Source organism: Carettochelys insculpta, chromosome 28, assembly GCF_033958435.1.
Source record: "Carettochelys insculpta isolate YL-2023 chromosome 28, ASM3395843v1, whole genome shotgun sequence".
NCBI lineage: Eukaryota > Metazoa > Chordata > Testudines > Carettochelyidae > Carettochelys > Carettochelys insculpta.
In genome coordinates, this window is record NC_134164.1 from 13,353,938 (window position 1) to 13,375,937 (window position 22,000).

Consider the following 22,000-nt stretch of genomic DNA (forward strand, 5'->3'; position numbering starts at 1 on the left):
ACATCGAATAGCTTATTTCGATGTAGCGACATCGAAATAGGCTATTTCAATGAATAACGTCTACACGTCCTCCAGGGCTGGCAATGTCAACATTCAACATCGACGTTGCGCAGCACCACATCGAAATAGGCGCTGCGAGGGAACGTCTACACGCCAAAGTAGCACACATCGAAATAAGGGTGCCAGGCACAGCTGCAGACAGGGTCACAGGGCGGACTCAACAGCAAGCCGCTCCCTTAAAGGGCCCCTCCCAGACACAGTTGCACTAAACAACACAAGATCCACAGAGCCGACAACTGGTTGCAGACCCTGTGCATGCAGCATGGATCCCCAGCTGCCGCAGCAGCAGCCAGAAGCCCTAGGCTAAGGGCTGCTGCACACGGTGACCACAGAGCCCCACAGGGGCTGGAGAGAGAGCGTCTCTCAACCCCTCAGCTGATGGCCGCCATGGCGGACCCCGCTATTTCGATGTTGCGGGACGTGGATCGGCTACACGTGCCCTACTTCGACGTTCAACTTCGAAGTAGGGCGCTATTCCCATCCCTTCATGGGGTTAGCGGCTTCGACGTCTCGCCGCCTAACGGCGATGTTAACGTCGAAATAGCGCCCAACACGTGTAGCCGTGACGGGCGCTATTTCGCAGTTAGTGCCGCTACTTCGAAGTAGCGTGCACGTGTAGACACGGCTATAGGGTGTAATGGGAAAGAAGTCATGGGGGGGCAGGTTAGGAGACAGAGGGCCATGAGGAAGGAGGCCAGGGAACACATGGATTAACCAGCGAAGATTCAGAGTGACTCTGAGGAGAAACGAAGGGAGTGGGTAAGAAATGGCCCAGAGAAAACTGCTGTGGAGGCTGAGGAGTGGCCCAGGCTTTTCAGTGGAGGGCCCTGGGCTGGAAACCAGAGCAGAGGGTGGGATTAAGGTCCCATGCCAGCCCCAAAGGCCAGCAACCCATCATGAGTCCATAGGGAGAGCTGAGGACAGGCTGAGGAAGAGCCCCAGACAAGGGAGAAGTAGTTTCTGTTTGTGTTAAAGCCGTTTTTGTGATTTAGTTTGGATTGACTCCAGCTGGTGGCCCCGCTGGTGGGCTGACCCCTGGAAGAGGAACCACAAGCACAGCCATCACGAAGGGGTGCCTTGCCATGAGGGAATGCATGTGTGGACCCCTCGAGAGGAACCGAGTTAGCAGATCCCAAACTCTCCAAACTCTCCTTGCCCCAGGGAGGGACACTGGGTTGGACTGAAGCCTGAGTTTGGAAATATCCCTGGGAACACCCCCAGGATCCCCATTCACCATCCGTCAGGTGCCTCTCAGTGACTCCTATTCACGGCTGTGCACGTTCTTCTGCTCAAATGGCACCCAGTGAAAAGTGCAGATTGGGCACTAGTGAACCCTCCTGAGTGCACATTGCTTTGGCCAGACCCTTTAAAGCAAAACTGCCTGAACCCTGCAGAATGGTGGCTCCGGACAGTTTGGAAAAGTTTTGATTTGTGACTTTTTACTTTAAAATGTCCTTTATTTTATGCAAACAGCAAAACAAACATTTCAAAATGCTCCACAGCAAAAGAAAATCTGGCCCTTTTTTCCTAGACAAACCATTTTGCTTGGCCAGAAGGAATTGGTTTTAGACACTGTATCTCAGAACGGCCTGTGAATGGGAAAATCCATGATTCTCCCACCTGCACCTCTCCCAGCCCTGACACAGCTTCCACAACCTGCCTCTAAGCCATGGGCTACACCTATAAATGGGCTGAGCTGGTCATGTCACTGAGGGCTGTGAAACATGTCATGCCCTGTGCAGTGCGGTTAGGGCAACATAACCCCAGAGTGGCTGCAGCTAGAGAGGCAGAGGAATTCTTCTGTTGAGCTAGATGCTGCTTCTCGGGGAGGTGGATTACCAACCCCTCCCATCAGCAGCAGAGACGGCTGCACTGCAGCACAGTAGCAGTACCCCATACCATAGCTGTACTGACTCTCTAACGTTTTAGCTATTCACTCTCTTGACATAGGCAAACCTCTTGCTACCACTCATCACCCAGTAGCTTTTCTCCCTGTGCTGACATGATGGCCCAAAGTCAGTGCCGTGCTTCTGGAAAGTGGTTCTTGGACTGGCCGTACACAATGGTTGAATTTCCCTGGCCTTGTTTACTGGACTCTTTTTCATGCAGGCTCAACTCTCACAGTTTTTTTTTTTTTCTTGCATCTCCCTCCATCGTGACCTTACTGCAATCCATGTGATTCCCTGTGACCGCTCACTGTTAGTGCCTTCTAGGGTGTTAGCAGCAACACGGACATCAGAAACCTCGGGCGTTTCAGATCCAAGATCCAAGAACTCCTGCTGCTTTGTTCCAGGCGCTCGCCCCCATGCCACGGGAGCCTGGCTGTAGCTGATCCTTACTACGGTATTAACAGTAGATCCAATTTTAGTGGCGTCAGCAAATTTCACCACCTCCCCCAAGTCATTTATAATGGAATTGGAAAGCTACAGCCCTGGCCTGGACTCTGTGACCGCCCCTGGCATCTCCTGATTGCAACTACAGCCTGACGTGCTTTCGGTCAGGTAGCTTTCGGGGTTACAGCCCCGTGCTGGGCAGCAGACGGCTTCCTCTTTGTTTAGGGGGTACCAAGATCACAATCTAGAAGTATCTGCAGTGGGAACAGAAGTTCAGTGCTGGACTCTTCAGTTGCGCAGTAAGGCTACGTCTCCATGTGCCCCAAACTTCGAAATGGCCATGCAAATGGCCATTTCGAAGTTTACTAATGAAGCGCTGAAATGCATATTCAGCGCTTCATTAGCATGCGGGCGGCAGCCGCGCTTTGAAATTGACGCTCCTTGCCGCCGCGCAGCGCGTCCAGACGGGACTCCTTTTCGAAAGGACCCCGCCTACTTCGAAGTCCCCTTATTCCCATGAGCTCATTTCGAAGTTTGGGGCACATGTAGACACGGCCTAAGAGATGTAACCCAATCCCGCGGCTGGAAGGTGAAGTTCTACAGGTTCAGACGGGAAAGGAGGAGTGTGTTTTTAACAGGGAGGGTAATTAACCACTGGAGCAGGTAGCGGGGTGGTTGCCCTTCTCCAGGAAGAGAAAGAGTTAAACCCAGCTCTGGGAGGCAGTTAGCTGACCAGCTGAGGAAATTAGCTACAACCAAGGTCCAGCTGGGGCTGTATAATTAGGGGCTCATGTAAAAGAGAAAAGCCTCTTGCTCTAGCTGTGGCGCAGGAGAGACCTGGGTGCTGGGGAAGCTACAGAGGGTACCTGAGACAGAGCCAGGATGGGAAAGGTGGGGCAGAGCTGCGGAGCTCTGGCCTGATCCCACTTCCAGGCTGCAGGGCCTGAGACAAGTCCCCTTAGGGGACTAGAGAGGCAGCCAGGGCAGGAGAAGGCGGCAGATCCGCAACCCACTTGCCAGTGATGAGTGGCCATCTCAGATTACAGTCAGGGGCTAGGTGGAGACTGGCAGTGGGTCACTGAGGCTACATGTGTGTAGGGAGCTTGGGGTTCCCTGGGGCGATGACCCCTGAGTGTGGGGCAGTCCCGGGGCAGTACCCTGAGGGACTATGAGTGATGCATGTCCAGATGAGTGATGGAGAACAGGTAACAGAGACAGAGACATCACCAGCAGAGGCTGGACTGAGCAGGACTGAATTGCGGGGAAGCAGCAGGAGGCAGCACAGCCGCGAGGCGCTCCTGGTCACAGCGCTATTTACCCTCTGCCGCTATGGACCTCACGCTGGGGACGGGACGTTTCTCTGACAGACCCGCTGGAGCTCAGAGCACTGTCATTTCAGGGAAGCTCTCCGGCTGGGCTGTCCCAGAGGTCAGACCACATGAGCACCGTAGTCCCATTCATGAAATCCCCTTTGTAGTGCATCCCACCTGCCCCACGCTGCACCACACTGCCCCTCACCCAACACGGGACCCCCCCTGATTCCCTGTGACCAGTACCCCCCCAGCCCACCATGCCCCTCACCCCACGACCCTGTTACAAATGCACAGTGCCCTGCACTGCCGCCCAGCCAGCCCCACAACAGCCCAGCACTGCATACAGAGATCTTCCCTGCCTCTCACAGCCCAGCAGCCCACTCGTCCCACAAGAGCCCAGCTGCCCCACACCTGCCTTCCCCACATGCACTGACCCTGGGAGGCTCAAATGACTGGATCTGACTGACTGAGCCAGCAGGGCAGGTGCTGAGGCAGGGAATCACTCTGGCCCCTTAGAGGTGGTACAATTAGCCAGGCAGGGCCTGCCCCAGCCGGGCTCCCTCAGGATTCACTTCCCTGAAGGGACCCAGCCAAGCCCCCCTCCACGGTCCTACCCCAACTGGCTGAGATGGTGGGAAGTAGAGGCTGCCCGGCGGCACTGGGGTCTGGCCAGGAGGCAGAGAGCAGCCAGTGGGTGACACCATGGAGTGGAGAGGAGCCCTTGGCCGACTGGCAGGCCAGCCAAGAGGAGTAAGTGGTGGACAGTGAGAGGGAAGCCAGCGGGCTTGTGGGCTGTCAGGGCACAGTGCAGGCAGAGCAGGATGGGCCTCTTCTGAGTCTGGGCCCAGCACCATGGCACCATTACAAACCTGGCACTGGCTCTTGTCTACATGCTGTTATTCTGGGAGAAGGGTGTGGTAGAGCTGAGGCCAGACCACAGCACATCTTGCCGGCATTGCTCTGCTGGCTAGGAATGTGCAAAAATCACCCAACAGACAGGACAAAACTGCCCAGGTCCCCACTCTTTCCCAATGAGGCATACAGTATTCAGGAAGATGCTTTAACTGTACCAGCAAGAGAACTGGACTGGGGCCTTTGATAGGAGATCTTGACTGGCGGAGCCTTTGTTGTGCAGAGCAGCCCCAACCCTAGTTCACCCTGGGCTAGAAGCTACCCCAGGCTCAGCACTTCTGCACCAGAGAAGAGTGAAGGGGCATTTAACAGCAGCCTTCAACTACCAGAAGGAGAGCTTTAAAGAGGATGGAGAGAGGCTGTTCTCAGTGGTGACAGATGAAAGAACGAGGGGCGATGGCTTCAAGTTACAGAGGGAGGTGTAGGTTGGGTATTAGGAAAAACTCTTTCCCCAGGAGGGTGATGAAGCACTGGGATGTGTTGCCTAGAGAGGTGGTGGAATCTCCATCCCTAGAGGTTTTTAAGTCCTGGTTTGATAAAGTCCTGGCTGGGATGGTTTAGTTGGGGTTGGTCCTGCTTTAGGCAGGGGGCTGGACTCGATGACCTCCTGAGGTCCCTTCCAGCCCTCAGAGTCTGTGATTCAATGACCGGTGTCACTGCATCTACATGAGCTAGCAGGTGTGGGGGTGGGGGAGGGGGTGGTTTGCTGCTCTGTCTTGGCTGGTATCATCTCAGCAGCTACACTTGTGATCGTAGATGAGGCCGTGGTCTCATGCACCATGTGACATCTTCAGCCGTACGGTGGAGTGGTGAGATGGCCCTGGCCAAATGCTCCTCTTTCTCCTGCTTATTTAGGGGAGGAGGGGATAACTCGCAGGTGGGGCAGCGGGTGGGGAGAATCACGCCTTTTTCCCCCCATGGTTGCCGTTCAATATTCAAAACACAGGACGAGTAGAGTTCGCTGGAGCAGCTGATAGGATTCACCAAGCCCCATGCACCTACTCCTTGGTCTGCAACTCAGAGCATTGAGTCCAGTGATATCCTGGTTTGGGCCTCTGACCATGCATGCTGGTCCCATAGCACCTGTGGCTGCAGCCCCCAAAGGCAACCCCATGGCATACCATGCAAACCCCACCCTAGTCCTGTCTGCCTCGAATGCAGGGCATGGACTGTTCCCTTCTCTGCAGCTGGTCAGCTACAGCAGTAACGACTACCTACCTTGGTGTCTTCTGTGTCTGACTGAGTGCTCGTCTCCTCATCGTACAAGTCGGACTCCTCAGAGGCAATTGGCACTTGGACCGTCAGGTTGGGGTTGTTAATGAAATTCATGTGATCCAGCTCTTCCACCAACACCTGCTCTTTGCCAGCTACTCCATCCATGTATTCTGCCTTGGAGTCCTGGCCCGAATCCAGGTGGTTCAGCACGTAATTGTCTTTCTTATTCTCCCCTTGATCATCAGCTGGCTCCTGCTTCTCCTTCCAGGGCAGGTGCAGCAGCATGAGCACCATGCGCTTCACAAAGTCGATTGCCCGGGTGATCCTGCTGACAGCAATCTGCAGGTTGTTCAGTTCGCCGTCATCGTCGGAAGCTGCCAGGCTGTCGGCGCTGAAGGAGCTCAGCAGCAATGCTAAGAAGAGGTTCAGGACCTGGAGGGACAAAGCAGATGCCAGGTGTGAGGTCAGACATGAGCATGGGCCTAGGGCCTAGATCACAGCGGGGAGCGTCTCCTCTCTCCCCGCCCTTCCAAAATCCCATAACATCCCTCTGTCTGATACAGCAATTGCCCCATTGCCCCCCACCCCCGCCAACCTCAGCAGAGGAGTCTCAGTGAAAAACCAAGGGTAGGCCTGCACCAGTAGGTTGACCCAGGTGAGCAGCACACAGCTCTCACCCAGAGATAAGCAGCAAATCATAGACTCCTAGGGCTGGAAGGGACCTCAGGAGGCCATTTCGTCCAGCTCCCTGCTCAAAGCAGGATCAACCCCCAACTAAATCATTCCAGCCAGGACTTTGTCCAGCCGGGACTTAAAAACCTCTAGGGATGGAGGCTCCACCACCTCTCTAGGTAAAGCATTCCAGTGCTTCACCACCCTCCTGGTGAAAGAGTTTTTCCTAATATCCAACCTACTCCTCTCCTTCTGTAACTTCAGACCATTGCTCCTTGTTCCGCCATCTGTCACCACTATGAACTCTCCATCCTCTTAAACTCTTCCCCACTTCAGAAAGTTGAATGCTCCTATCAAATCACCCCTCACTTTTCTCATCTGCAAAATAAGTTCAGCTCCCTCAACCTCTCCTCATAGGTCATATGCTCCAGCCCCCTAATCATTTTTGTTGTCCTCTGCTGGACCTGGTCCAATGCATCCACATCCTTTCTATACTGGGGGGCCCAGAACTGGATGCAATATTCCAGATGTGGCCCCACCAGTGCCAAGTAGAGGGGAATAATCACTTCTCTAGGTTTGCTGGAACTGCCTCTCCTAATGCAATCCAATATGCCAGTAGCCTTCTTGGCTACAAGGGCACACTGTTGACTCATATCCAGCCTCTCAAACACTGTATGCCCCAGGTCCTTCTCTGCTGCACTACTACTTAGCCAGTTGCTCCCCAGCCTGTAACAATACTTGGGATTCTTCTGTCCCAAGTGCAAGATTCTGCACTTGTCCTCATTGAACCTTATCAGATTTCTTTTGGCCCCATCCTCCAATTTGTCTAGGGCACTCTGGACCTGATCCCTACCCTCTAACGTATCTACCTCTCCCTGTAGTCTAGAGTCATCCACAGATTTAGCGAGGGTACAATCCTCCCCTCATCCAGGTCATTAATAAAGATGTTGGAAAATACTGGCCCTGCAACCAATCCATGGGGCACTCCACTTGAAACCATCAGCCAACCAAACATAGAGCCATTGATCACTACCCATTGCGCCCAGCCAACTACCTGTCTTCCTATCCATTTTAGAGTCCATGTATCCAATCCAGACTTCCTTAACTTATAGGCAAGGATGCTGTGAGAGACTGCATCAAAACCTTTGCTAAAGTCAAGGTATATCACATCCACTGACTTCCCCATGTCCACAGAGATTGGTCAGGAATGACTTGCCCTTGGTGAATTCATGTTCACTACTCTTGATCACATCCCCCTGTTCCCAGATGGATTCCTGAGGTAAGTCTGTAGTTCCCTGGATTGTCTTTCTTTCCTTTTTTAAAGATGGGCACAACGTTTGCCTTTTGCCAGTCTCCCAGGACCTCTCCCAATCACCACGATTTTTCCAGGTTAATAGCCAAAGGCTCTGCAATGACATCTGCCAATTCCCTCAGTTCCCTTGGATGCATTAAATTTGGACCCCTAGATTTGTGTGTGTCTAGCTTTTCTAAATAGCCCTTAACCTGTTCTTTCCCCACTGAGGGCTGTCCAGCTCCTTCCCGTACTGCATTTCCTGGTGCTGTAGTCTGGGAGCTGACATTGTCTGTGAAGAATGAGGCAAAAAAAGCATTGAGTACTTCAGCCTTTCCCACATCATCTGTCACCAGGTTACCTCCCTCATCCACTAATGGCCCCACACCCACTTTGATCACCCTCTTATTGTTAACATGCCTGTAGAAAACCTTCTAGTTACCCTTCACATTCCTTGCTAGCTGCAGCTCTAGCTGTATTTTCACTTTCCTGATTACATCCCAGCATTCTCCAGTCATATATTTATACTCCTTCTTAGTCATCTATCCAAGTTTCCACTTCTTATATTCATCACTTCTAAGTTTAAGCTCACCAAGGATTTCCCTTTTAAGCCAAGCTGTCTGTCTACCATATTTGCTTTTCTTACTGCACATCGGGATGGTTTGTCTCTGTGCCTTCAACAAGACTTCTTTAAAATACTTCCAGTTCTCCTTTTGAAATCTTTTCCCTTTCATATTAGTTTCTCAGGGGATCCTGATCATCAGTTCTCTCAGGGAGTTGAAGTCTGCTTTTCTGAAATCAAGGTCTGTATTTTACTGCTCACCTTCCTTCCTTTTGTCAGAATCCTGAAATCTACCATTTCATGATAACTGCAGCCCAGGTTGCAACCCATTTCTATCTGACCCACTAGTTCTTCCCTGTTTGTGAGCAGCAGGTCAAGCTGCGCACGGACCCTGGTGAGTTGCTTCAGCACTTGTACCAGGGAGTTATCCCCAAAATTCTCCGAAAACTTCCTGGATTGTGTCTTTGCTGTTGTATTGGTCTCCCAACAGATGTTTGGATGATTAAAATCTGTCCCACGAGAACCAGGGCCTGTGATCTGGAAACTTCTCTTATTTGTCTGAAGAAATCCTAGTCTACCTCATGTACCTGATCTGGTGGTCAATAGTAGACACCAAACACATCATCACCTCTGTTGCTTTCATCTCTAAGCTTAACCCAAAGACTCTCAACTGGCTTTTCTCCCTCCATATACTGGAGCTCTGAGCAATCATACCACTCTCTTTCATACATTGCAACTCCTCCTCCTTTTCTCCCCTGCTTGTCCTTCATGAACAGTTTATACCCTTCCCTAACAGTGCTCCAGTCATGCGAGTCATCCCACCAAGTCTTTGTTATTCCAATCACTTCATATTTCTCTGACTGTGCCAGGGCCTCTAATTCTTCCTGTTTGTTTTCCAGGCTCATTGCATTTGTGTACAAACACCTTAGGTAGTTAGCTGGTTGGCCTACTATCTCCTTTTGAACCAGGGGTGCTCATTTCTTGTTCCTTCCTCCTTCTTCATTTACCTCAGGGCTTGTGTCACCAGGCTCTGACAAACCTAGTTTTAAGCCCTCCTCACTAGGTTTGCAAGCCTGCCCACAAACATGCTGTTTCCTCTCTTTGTTAGGTGGATCCCATCACTTCCAAGCAATCCTTGTTGTCGAAACAGAATCTCATGATTGAAGAAACCAAATCCCTATCTCTGACAATACCTGCCAAACCACTCATTTACTTCCCCGATTCAATGATCTCTGCCTGGAGCCTATCCTTCAGCAGGGCGGATGGATGAGAACACCACTTGTGCTCTATACTCCTTGGTATTCCTCCCCAGAATTACATCATCTGCCGTAATCTGCTCAAGGTTGTTCTTTGCTGTGTCATTAGTTCCTATGTGGAAAAGTCGGAAGTGGGAGCCGAGCTCAGGGCTCCATGTGGAACCTTTCCCAGTGACTGGTGCCCACAGCGGAAAAACTCATCTGTCTGGGGGAGGTGCTCTACTTCCACATTCCCCAGGACCTGATGCCAGCTGCCCAATCTGCTCCTTTCCTGCCGATGGCCCTCATTTCTCCCCCTCCTGCTTGGCTCCATCTGCCTTTCCATCCCCAGGTGCTCCTCAGCAGTGAGGAGAGGCTGTGAGAGAGATGGGCGGGGGTGGGGGAGGCAGTGGGAATAGCTTTAAGTGGACTATTGTCCAGCTATTGTCAGTGAAGGAGACAAGCTTTTGAGCTGCTCCAAGTGTTCCTTGAGGACTGAGTTGGCTCAATAAGAAATAGTGTAGGACACACCTTGTGCTTCTTTAACTTCTTTGTCATAGAAGCTGAGATTCTTGTGGCTTCATGTGACTCCAGAAGCTGGAGCTTAAACCACCCACCAAACAGAGCAAGACTCATGGTGAAGTTGTGTGAGTCGGTAACGCTGTACGGCTCCAGGGCCGTCCGCGGTCACACATGGGAGGCTAGAAGTGTGACAGATTTCATAACAGGCGAGAGGCACATGAACCTTTGGGTGCAAAAAGGTTTTTCCTTGCACCAGTGGCAGAACTGTCCGTTTCATTGTTCATCTGTTTTTTTAGGGGTCTGCACCATTGTCAATCCTGAGCATTCACAACTCCCGACGACATGTTTGAGAGGGGAGCTATGTGCGTCTGTTTCAGCCAAAACAACCAGGAGTCCTGGGGCACCTTGAAAACTAACACGTGTTGGGGCATTCATGCACCTGCTGAAGCAAGCGGCAGGCCACGAAGGCTCGTGCCCTAACATATGTGTTAGTCTTTAAGCTGCCACAGGAATCCTTGTTATCTTTGCAAAAATCCTGAGGTAACCTAATATGAACACGGTCCTGGACATCCACCTTCCCTGTCTTGGCTCAGTCCCCTTGTGCAGGGCTTGTGGGGGAAGAAGACCTACCCCCTAGGCCCTAGCCTACTAGCATTTGATACACCCTCCACATTGCACAGTGGTGAAGAGCTCGGGGCCCATGCATGGACCTTGCCTTTTCCCACATCGCCCTGCCTGCAGTCCCATCACTCTGTACTCCAGAGGCTACCCCACTGCACAAAGAGTTGATTGGATCAATCACAAGTTTTGCACTGGTCTCATGCATTGGGCTGAATCCAGCGACTGAGCTGCTCCTGGGAAATGCACTGGGAGCCGCTGGGGCTTTCCATCGCCCGGACTGTGAAATGCATTCGCTGTGAAAAGCTAACCCCTCAGTCCAAGCCCTACAGCTGTTGATGTTTGTGCCTCCTGGTGCCAGGAGCACATTTGAGAAGGGAATTAGCTGCTCTTCAAGGTCACTGCTGTTTTCACATGGGTCATGCCACACGATTTAAACAGAGTCTTTAAATAAATCCCTGGGACCCCATCAGCTACATACTCCCGTTAAGTACCAATTACAGCTAATCACTTCTGTTGCCATTGTCTCTGGAGCCTTTCGGCAGGAGTTGATTATCTTGTCACCTGAGGTCCTTCCCCTCTTAATAATGCCAAAGGCAACACCCAGCATGCCACGGCTAGTAAAGGGCAACCAGCCAGAGCATTATCTGTGGGGAGGGCTCATCTCACTGCAGCCAGAGGCCATCTCCTTGTTTGTGATCCAGGAAGCTGAAATGCTGGATGGGTCTGGTTTCCCTCAGCAGACAGGAGGCCCCACAGCTGGACCCAGCGGGGGCCATGGAAGTGGGCACAGCATGAAATGTCTGCCAGAGCTCCATTGGCCAGGGGCTCTGGTGGGTCTCAAGGGCAGAGCCCCACTCTCTGAAGCTTCGGCTCCCCCAGAAAAAGGGTTGGTCACTCCCCTCCCCATGGAAAAATAAGTCACGAGCTCAGTGAACAGAAACCTCGCTGGGCAAGAGGCCTTCACTCCTGTACCAGAGAAGCAGACACAAGCCTGCCAGCTGCACCCCCCAACAGGGCCAAGTTCCAGCAGGAAGTGCAGACGGGGGCCCCTTGACAGTGTGGCTCTACAACTGGCACCATTCCTTCAGCCAGTCAGAGCAGCAGCTCTCAACCTTTCCGGACTCCTGTACCCCAGCAGGAGTCTGACTTGTCTTGTGTATCCCCGAGTTACACCTCACTTAGAACCAGCTGGCTTGCAAAATGTGACGGAACAATACCGAAGTGCCACTGCACACAGTGACAGAGAAATTGGCAATGTTCTCATCTTTACCCTATAATTATAAAACAAATCAACTGGACTCTATCTCCGGTACGTCCATCCCAGGGTGTAGAGTGGTATGAACAGGTCATGGTCCATATGGCATTTAGTTTACACTGACTGCTCATGCTCTGTATGTAGCCCTGCTGTGAAACTAAAGAGAGCTCCAGGTGAGCTGATGTACCCCTGGAAGGAGGGCATGTACTCCTGGCTGAGAACCACTGGGTTCGTGCACCAGCAAGAGGCCATACTGGGGTGGTCTGGCAATGTTAGGCGAGGTTGCCAGTGTTCCAGACACACATCCCGTCAGCAGATGTTCCTGGAGACACCTCAAGAGGGCTCTGAATTAATCTCGTCTGCGCTGTGCGACAATAAATGGCTCCACCCGAAAGAAGTGGTCAGTGAATGCTGCTGGGGAGGAAGGCACACGGGCATGGGAATGCATTAGTCCTGCAGCTGGCAGGAGAGGCAGGGCAGCGGGAGAGGAAACCACCAGGTTTGGGTCAGATGCGTCCTAAAAACCATGACATTGCTGCCCCTCCCTGCCCCCAGCATCAGCCCCCAGAGACAGGCAGCCTGACAATACACTCATCCCTCTCTGTCTGAGCACAATTGGTTCCCCACTTTCTGCTCATAGGCGAAAACTCGCAAGAGGGACATTAAATTACCATTCAAATGCATGGAAAAGTCTCTGATTGGCTCCTGATGCTCCCAACTCAGCGAAGCAGTGGCAGCAGGTGTCGCTGCTTGGAAAGGCGAGTGAACCTTGGGCTGGGGGCGGGTTGGAGAGGGTTAAAGGCTGGGGGCAGTTTAGGGCCATGAGCAGGAGGGAGGGTTAAAACCTGCAGGTGGCTCAGGTGGAGGAGGTGGCGGTTTGTTCCTCCAGGCTGCAGAGTTGGTACCTGGGGGTGGGGGAGGTGCGCAGTGGGCAGGGGGGTTCCGAAGGGGATGGGGTGGGTGTTGGGAGCGGGCTGGGGGAGATGCGCGGGGAGCTGTGGGCTGGGGGAATGTTGGGACCAGGTGGGGCAGGGGATCTGCAGGGGAGTGTTGGGATAGAGCCCTGTGAGCCTCCCTGCGCTACGGCCAGGGACCCTGCAGCGGGCTCAGCTCCAGCTGTGGGGCTGTGGGTCTCCCTGCACCATGGCCAGGGACCCCGCGGCCGGCTCGCATGACTGGGGGAAGTTCACTCGCGTAGCGAACAGTGGTAGGTATATGCACCCCTCGTTTTAGCAAGTACTCGTAAATAAAGTACTCGTTAAACGGGGGAGGAGTGTACTGGTTAAGCATCTCACATCCAGTCTGATAGTGATCAGCCAGGGCAGCCCTGGATCCATGCCCCTCTTGGGACCTGAGCCATGACTCTCCACCTGGAGGGGAGCTCAGCCATAGCGACACAGCTGCTCAATGCTGCTGGTTCCTCTGGTCTTCAGCCCTCTTCCGCCAGAGCTGAATTTGGCTCCTGGGGAGTTGCATTGGCCCTGGGATGGCAGAAAGAGCTTTAGGGCCCCACAGGGTACTGTGCAGCAGGAGATGCAGCCAGCTTTCCCCTGGATAGTTTCACAGTGAATTCCAACAGACTTACGCAATGCTGAGGAGTAACAGAAGCCATTAGACGTGCCTCAGGGGTGCCTGCTGCGACACTGGGGCCCATGCAGCCAGTGCATAGGAGACCAAGGGTGGAAAGGATTAAACACTTCCCTGGGACATAGGGGCTATGTCTGACATGCAAGGTCAGGGCAGCCAGCATCTCAGCCACGGGGGAGGTACGCAGGGTGGAGGAGATGCAGGAAATCTGTTGGAGGAAATCGCCCAGAAAGGGGAGCTGCAGGGAGGAAGAGAACAAGAGGAATACAGGGTGTTGGCAGCGGGGGTAAGCATGTGTCACCGGGGTGAGGATGGGGCAGAGAGCAGGAGACACTTTTTGTACTGATCATTTTTTTAACCCAAAAATGCAATTTCAGCCCGAATTCAATGAGTAGTTTCAGACAAAACAAAATGTAAAAAACCACCCATAAATGTCCCCACCCAGCATTTCGGTGTGTTGTTGCAGAACACCGTTTCATGTAAAACTGCCACAAACGTTCCAAACCCCTGGAAAGGGTCAATTCGATCCCCAGATAAATCCCGTGAGCGTTCCTTTCAGGCAGAAAACCCCATCTGATCCAGTACAAGGAGCTGACTGAGGGCAGCCCAGCTACATTAAGGAATCAGATGGACATGTAAGCACAGGCTTGTGGAGCTCGGGCTTGGGACAAAGAACAGACCAACCACATGGCAAGGGGGCATAAAAAGTAGCTTTATCATGTCCATTTTGTCTTCACTCCTGCTCTGCACTCTAGAAAAAGCAACATTTAGTCCTATAGGCCAAGCAGGCTGAGCAGCCAGCGAAGGCAGTGCTAGACAAGGAAGAAAACTGGAAGCATGTAACCTCCAAGAGCAGAAAGCCAAATCAAGTATCTCCAATTCCAATGGAGGTAAGCAACTGCTCTCAGGCTCTCTGCATGGGTGATGTGGAGAATGCTGTGGCAGAGACCTCAGTGGGAAGAGATCAGAAGACCCAATGACTGGAAGGCATGGGATGTATAGCCCTAGAGATGGGGGTTCTATGACCACCACCCCTAAGAGTAGAAGAGAAGTGGTGGTGGTTGGGGCCCTCTTCCTAAGAGGGACAGAATCATCCATCTGCCATACAAACCTGGCATCTTGGGAAATTTGCTGCTTACCATGAGCTAGAATCCAAGATGTGACAGTCTTCCAAAAATCATCAAACCTGCGGATCATTACCCCTTCCTACTTCTCTATGTAGGATGCAATGACACTGCAACGACTGACTTTGAGCAGATCACGGTGGATTATGTAACTCTTGGAAGGACGTTCAAGGAATGTGGAGCACAAGTGGTGCTCTCGTCCGTCAGCCCTGTTGAAGGAAGGGGTCCAGGTAGAGACTGTCAAATAGTGGGAGTAAATGTGTGGTTGTGCAGGTGCTGTCTGAGAGAGGGATTTGCTTTCTTCAGCCAAGGGATTCTGCTGTGGGAACAAGGATTGGTAGGAAGTGATGGGATTCACCTAACAAAGAGAGGAAAGAGCAACTTTGCAGGCAGGCTTGCAAAGCTAGTGAGGAGGGCTTTAAACTAGGTTCATTGTAGGATGATGACACAAGCCCTACGGTAAATGGGGAATGAGGAAAAAACCAAAAAAGAGAACACCTGATTTAAAAGGAGAAAGTGGGCCAATCAGCCACTTTTTAAAAGAGCTTGTACACAAATGCAAGAAGCCTGGGGAACAAACTGGAAGAATTAGAAGCCCTGGCACAATCAAAGGAGTACAAGGTGGATTGGAATAACAGAGATGTGGTTGGATGACTCACATAACTGGATCGTGGTCACAGAAGGATATAAACCGTTCAGGAAGAACAGGCAGAGGAAAAAAGGAGCAGGAGTTGCAATGGATGTGAGGGAGCAGTATGATAGCTCAGAGCTCCACTATAAGGAGGGAGAAAAGCCAGTTGAGAGTCTTTGGGTTAAACTTAGAGGCAGCAGTAACAGAGGTGATGTTGTAGTTGGTGTCTGCTATAGACCACCAGATCAGGGAGATGAATTAGATGAGGATTTCTTGAGAAAGCTAAGAGCAGCTTCCACATTACAGGCCCTGGTTCTCATGGGAGACTTTAATCACCCTGATATTTGTTGGGAGACCAATAAAGCAGCAAACAGACAAACCAGGAAGTTTTTGGAGAATGTTGGGGATAAATCCCTGGTACGAGTGCTGAAGGAACCAACCGGGGCTGTGCGCAGCTTGACCTGCTGCTCACAAACAGGGAAGAACTAGTAGGAGAAATAGAAGTGGGCGGCAACCTGGGCTGCAGCAGTCATGAAATGGTAGATGTCAGGATTCTGACAGAAGAAAGGTGAGCAGCAAAATACAGACCCTTGATTTCAGAAAAGCAGACGTCAACTCCCTGAGAGAACTGATGGGTGGATCCCTTGGGAAGCTCATATGAAGGGGAAAGTAGTTCAGGAGAACTGGCAGTATTTTAAAGAAGTCTTACTGAAGGCACAGGAACAAACCATCCCGATGCACGGTAAGAAAAGCAAAAATGGTCAGCAACCAGCTTGGCTTAACAGGGAAATCCTTGGTGAGCTCAGACTCAAACAGCATGCATATGAGAAGTGGAATCTTGGACAGATGACTAAGAAGGAGTATAAATATATGGCTGAAGAATGCTGGGGAGTAACCAGGAAAGTGAAAATATAATTGGAACAGCAGGTAGCAAGGAATGTGAAGGGTAACAAGAAGGTTTTCTTCAGGCATGTTAACAATAAGAGGGTGATCAGAGAGGGTGTGGGGCCGTTACGGGATGAGGGAGGTAACCTGGTGACAGATGTAGGAAAAGCTGAAGTACCCAATGACGTTTTGTCTCAGTCTTCATGGACAACTTCGTTCCCAAACTATGGCACTAGGCAATACGGTACGGGAAGGAGACTAAGAGAACCTGCACTGGGGAAAGAACAGGTTAAGAGCTATCTAGACAAGCTAGAAACAAACAAATCCATGGATCCGGATTTAATGCATCCAAGGGTACTGAGGGAATTGGCAGATGTCATTGCAGAGCCTTTAGCCATTATCTTGGAAAACTCATGGAGATCAGGAGAGATCCTGGATGACTGGTAAAATGCAAATGTAATGCCTCTCTCTAAAAAAGGAAAGGAGGACAATCCGGGGAACTACAGACTCAGTCCCTGGAAAAACTATAGACTCAGTCACCAGAAATATCATTGAGGGGATCCTCAAGAAATCCATTCTGGAGTACTTGGAACAGGGGAAACTGGTCAAGAGTATTCAACATTAACTCACCAAGGGCAAGTCATGCCTGAAGAACCTGATTAGCTTCTATGATGAGATAACTGGCTCTGTGGACGTGGAGAAGTCAATGGATGTGATATACCTTGACTTTGGCAAACTTTTTGATACAGCCTCCCACAGCATTCTTGCCCATAACTTAAAGAAGCATAGATTGGATACACAGACCGTAAGATGGGTAGAAAGACGGCTTAATGGACGGGCCCGAGTAGTGATGAATGGCTCAGTCTCTGGTTGGTGGTTGGTTTCAAGTGGAGTGCCCCAAAGTTTGGTTCTAGGGCCAGTATTGTTCAACATCATTATTAATGACCTGGGTGAGGGGATGCAGTGCACCCTCAGCAAATTTGCAGATGACACTAAGCTAGGGGGTCAGGTAGATACATTGGAGGCTAGGGATAGGGTCCAGAGTAACCTAGACAAATTGGAGGATCATGCCAAAAGAAATCTGATGAAGTTCTGCAAGAACAAGTGCAGAGTCCCTTGGGACAGAAGAATCCCAAGCATTGATACAGGGTGGGGACCAACTGGCTAAGTAGCAGTGCAGCAGAAAAGGACTTGGGGCTTACAGTGGATGAGAGGCTGGAAATAAGTCAACAGTGTGCCCTTGTAAGCAGGAAGGCTAATGGCATATTGGGGTGCATTAGGAAATGCATTTCCAGCAGATCTAGAGAAGTGACTATTCCCCTCTGTTTAGCACTATTGAGGCCTTATCCAGAGTATTGCATCCAGTTCTGGGCCCCCCCCCAGTATAGAAAGGATGTGGACGTGTTGGAGCAGGTTCAGTGGAGGGCAATGAAAATGACCAGGGGTTTCGACCACATGACCTATGAGGAGAGGCTTAGGGATTCGGTTTTATTTAGTTTGCAGAAGAGAGGAGTGTGGGGACAGTTAATAGCAGCCTTCAACTTCCTGAAAGGGGATCTAAAGAGGATAGAGAGAGGCTGTTCTCAGCGGTGACAGATGGCAGAACAAGGAGCAATGGTCTGAAGTTACAGAGAGAGGTGTAGGTTGGATATTAGGAAAAACTATTTCAGCAGCAGGGTGGTGAAGCACTGGAATGTGTTGCCTAGAGAGCTGGTGGAATCTCCATCCCTAGAGGTTTTTAAGTCCCAGCTTGACATGGTCCTGGCTGGGATGACTTAGTTAGGGTGGATCCTACTTTGGGCAGGGAACAGAGGGGGCCAAGAAGCGCCAGTGGTGAAGGCCGCTTTGGATACAGGGAGCTGATGATGTGCAACACGCCCAGATCTTGCCCTACGCCACCGCACCCACCTGCTACAGGAGCAGAGTGCCCTGGGCAGCTGGTGCCCCGCTGCGTTCACCAGCGGGGACTCTGGGAAATGGCCTGGGCCAGGCTGGCGAGCAGGAGGGCTGGGACTGTTTTCACAGTGGGGGTGCAGGGATGCACTGAACCTAGCTGTAAACCCAATATATGATGGGAACCCTTTCCCCTTCTGTTCCCTGCCTGAGGCACAGCACAGCTTAGGCCCTGGCAGCCTGCAGCAGCCCCAGCACCCCCAGTTCCAGCACCTATGCTGGCAGGCTGGGGGGAGCAAGGAGCCCAGGGCCCTAGCAGAAGAGGGATGGTTGGGGAAGGCCCAGCTCACAGAGGATGGGCACAAAGAGCCCACCCAGGGCAAAGAGGCTCCATGGAGGCAGACATGGGGTCGCTCGCTCATCTCCCTCAGCAGGATGGAACATGCAAGAGGCAGGAACGCCTGAAAATTCACCTGGGGGCCAGAGAGGGGAGGGGACAGCCACTCTGGGATGCTCTTCTCTGCCTCAGAGCTCACGTCCAACTGCCTTTGTCCAAAGGTCCCACACCAAACCAGCCCAGCCCCCAGCGGCTCTGCACACTCCCAGCTGTTGGGAGTGAGGGGTGGGGTTGCCAGCAAGCGGCCAGACCCCTTGATGTGCTTTGATGCAGCCATCTGCGGGTGGGAGCCAGGTGCCCTGAGGCTCAGCCTCGCCCCACGTGCCATCTTCAACAAGGCCATGGAGCGAATAGAGCACAGGCAAAGCAGAGGTGGTGGGAGGCTCGGGGACTCTCAGCTGGTTGCAGGTGGTGCAGCCAGAGCCCTGCCCCCAAGGGATGGTGCCCCAAACTCAGGTGATCAGATTCCAAGGCCAGAAGTGACTGGTGGGATCACCCTGCTCAGGCCAGGACAGAGAACTGCCCAAAACGCTTCCTGAGAGCAGGTCACCTAGGAGAGCGCCCAGTGCCAGGCTTGCTGGGCTCCTTTGCCCACACGGCCCACTCTGGTGCGGCTGGACAAACCCAGCCTGGTTCACACTGCTTTGTGCAGCTGCTCTGCGGCTGGAGTGCATGGCAGATGCTAGGTGCCAGAGACTGTGGAGTGGCGGCCCAAGCTGTAGTCCTGGTTCTACCACCCTGGTCCTAGTTCTCTCAGTGGGACCGTGGCAGGTCTGGTCTCTTCCCTCGCTTGCCCTCTTGGCTTGCACTCTCAGCTCTTTGAGCCAGGGCTGCCGTGTGCTCTGTGTCAGCACAGGAGCACCCAGTACAACGGGGCCTGGCCCTCAGCTGGCGACTGGGCCGCCCCCTGGCAGACACAGAGTACGCAGCTGCGCCCCAAATTAAGTAGTGCCCTATGCTGAGTATGCCTCATGTGACCCGCTCACACAGCCCCAATCTCCTGCCCGGGCCCCAGCAGCCTGAATTTGCTGTCCTCCCACTCCACTGCCCTCCCCAGCCCCCATGGCCCGAATCCCCCAACCCCTACTCCACCACTGGCCCGGTGCTGCAATCCCCCAGCCTGCAGCTCCCCCTTCCGTCTGCTCCCCCACTAGCCTCTCTGCCTGTTGCTGGCCCACAGACTGAGCACAGCCCCCCTCCCTGCAGAGGTGTTGCCCTGCTCCCTGGCTAGGGATGGGGGCACAGGTACTGCGTAGGCACCAGAAGGATGGATGAAATTCTGCCATCCGCAGTGGGCCACAGATCCTGTGGGGCTGGTGCCTGGCTTATGTTTACCCTGATAATAGGAACTGGCAGTGGGGTAGCTTGAGGGTGAGGGGTGAGAGTGGATATTGGATGGCTCCAGCAGCCTCTCCCCATGGATCACCCCGCTTTGGTCCCCTGTTAGCAGCTGACACTACCACACGCTGGCAACTCACCACAAGATTCCCAATGACCATGACCATCAAGAAGACAACGAGGCACATGGGCTGGCCGGCCACTTCCATGCAGTCCCACATGGTCTCGATCCATTCCCCGCACAGGATGCGGAAGACAATGAGGAAGGAGTGGAAGAAGTCGTGCATGTGCCAGCGGGGCAGCGTGCAGTCCTGGGAGATCTTGCACACGCACTCCTTGTAGCTCTTCCCAAACAGCTGCATGCCCACCACGGCGAAGATGAAGACAATGATGGCCAGGACAAGGGTCAGGTTGCCCAGAGCACCCACTGAGTTGCCAATGATCTTTATGAGCATGTTGAGAGTTGGCCAGGACTTGGCAAGCTTGAAAACTCTCAGCTGCAAGGATTCAGACAGAGAAACCTCGGTCGGCTGGCGGAACTCATTGCCACCAGAGCTCTCTGCCCTCACGAGCATGCAGGATGCTAGGTGACAGTGTTCAGTTGGCATCCAGAGTGACAGCAGCAAATACAAAAAGCCCAAGCATTTGGAAGGGGTTCGGCGCATCCAGCTCGTGTTCCTAACCCAACCTCTAACCGCTGGCGGGGGCACTGTCATGGCTGTCCTCTCCAGGGCTTCCCACACCTTCCTCTGGAGCACCTGACAGAGACGAGACACTGGGCTGGACAGACCCTGCACTGGCCCCAGCCCGGCTGTTCCTTTATTAGTCTAGGTGAGCTCTTACGGACAGGCCAGACACACCTTCCTCGCACCTGCTGCACTAACAGCTCCCCCAGGGCATGTGGCATGTTCAGCCTGGGTCGCATCACCCTGACCCTCTAACCCAACGCGCCAGTGACCAGCACCACCGGGGAGCGAGAAATGTCCCTTCCCTGCATGCAACACTCGCCGCCGCCCCCATCAGCACAGCCGAGCTGCAGGTCACCTACCAGCCGGAAGGATCGCAGGACGGAGAGCCCCTGCACGTTGGCCAGGCCCAGCTCCACCAAGCTGAGGGTGACAATGATGCTGTCAAATATGTTCCAGCCCTGCTGGAAGTACTCGTAGGGATCCAGGGCTATGAGTTTCAGGACCATCTCCGCAGTGAAGATCCCAGTGAAGACCTGTGAAAACAGACGCAGCAGTGCTCATCACATCCCGCACCTCCCCCCACATACTGGGGCTCTCCGCAGCAACAGGAGCGAAGCTGTGGCAGCAAGCGGGGAGGCATGGGCTACCCCAGTCCACAGTGGAGCAGCTGGTGCCCCTGCTTCTGCACTGCTGTTGGCTCCTGGACAAAGCTAGCCTGGGTGTGTCCCCCATGGCGCACCACAACGCCTGAGCGCAGCGTAGACGCCCCCTGCCACACACACACACACACACAGTGCATCACACCGCCTGAGCGCAGCATAGACGCCCTCCGCCACACACACACACACACACAGTGCATCACACCGCCTGAGCGCAGCATAGACGCCCTCCGCCACACACACACACACACAGTGCATCACACCGCCTGAGCGCAGCATAGACGCCCTCCGCCACACACACACACACACAGTGCATCACACCGCCTGAGCGCAGCGTAGACGCCCTCCGCCACACACACACACACACACACACACAGTGCATCACACCGCCTGAGCGCAGCGTAGATGCCCCCTGCCACACACACACACACACACACACACACAGTGCATCACACCGCCTGAGCGCAGCGTAGACGCCCCCTGCCACACACACACACACACAGTGCATCACACCGCCTGAGCGCAGCATAGATGCCCTCCGCCACACACACACACACACAGTGCATCACACCGCCTGAGCGCAGCATAGACGCCCTCCGCCACACACACACACACACACACACACACACACACACAGTGCATCACACCGCCTGAGCGCAGCATAGACGCCCTCCGCCACACACACACACACACACAGTGCATCACACCGCCTGAGCGCAGCATAGATGCCCCCTGCCACACACACACACACACACACACACAGTGCATCACACCACCTGAGCGCAGCATAGACGCCCTCCGCCACA

The 22,000-nt window shown here is 53.1% G+C and overlaps 1 protein-coding gene across 3 annotated transcripts in view; it reads right to left on the reverse strand.

Moving 5' to 3' along the window:
- The window catches only part of SCN4A (sodium voltage-gated channel alpha subunit 4), a 196,797-nt gene that overhangs the window by 55,951 nt on the left and 118,846 nt on the right, over nt 1–22,000 (reverse strand). For all 3 annotated transcript variants that reach the window (XM_074979090.1, XM_074979089.1, XM_074979088.1), the window contains exons 14-16: nt 20,895–21,068; nt 19,987–20,343; nt 5,837–6,265 (exon numbers count right to left, since the gene is read on the reverse strand). In XM_074979090.1, coding sequence (XP_074835191.1) covers nt 5,837–6,265; nt 19,987–20,343; nt 20,895–21,068 — 960 coding nt within the window. The remainder of the gene's footprint in view (nt 1–5,836; nt 6,266–19,986; nt 20,344–20,894; nt 21,069–22,000) is intronic.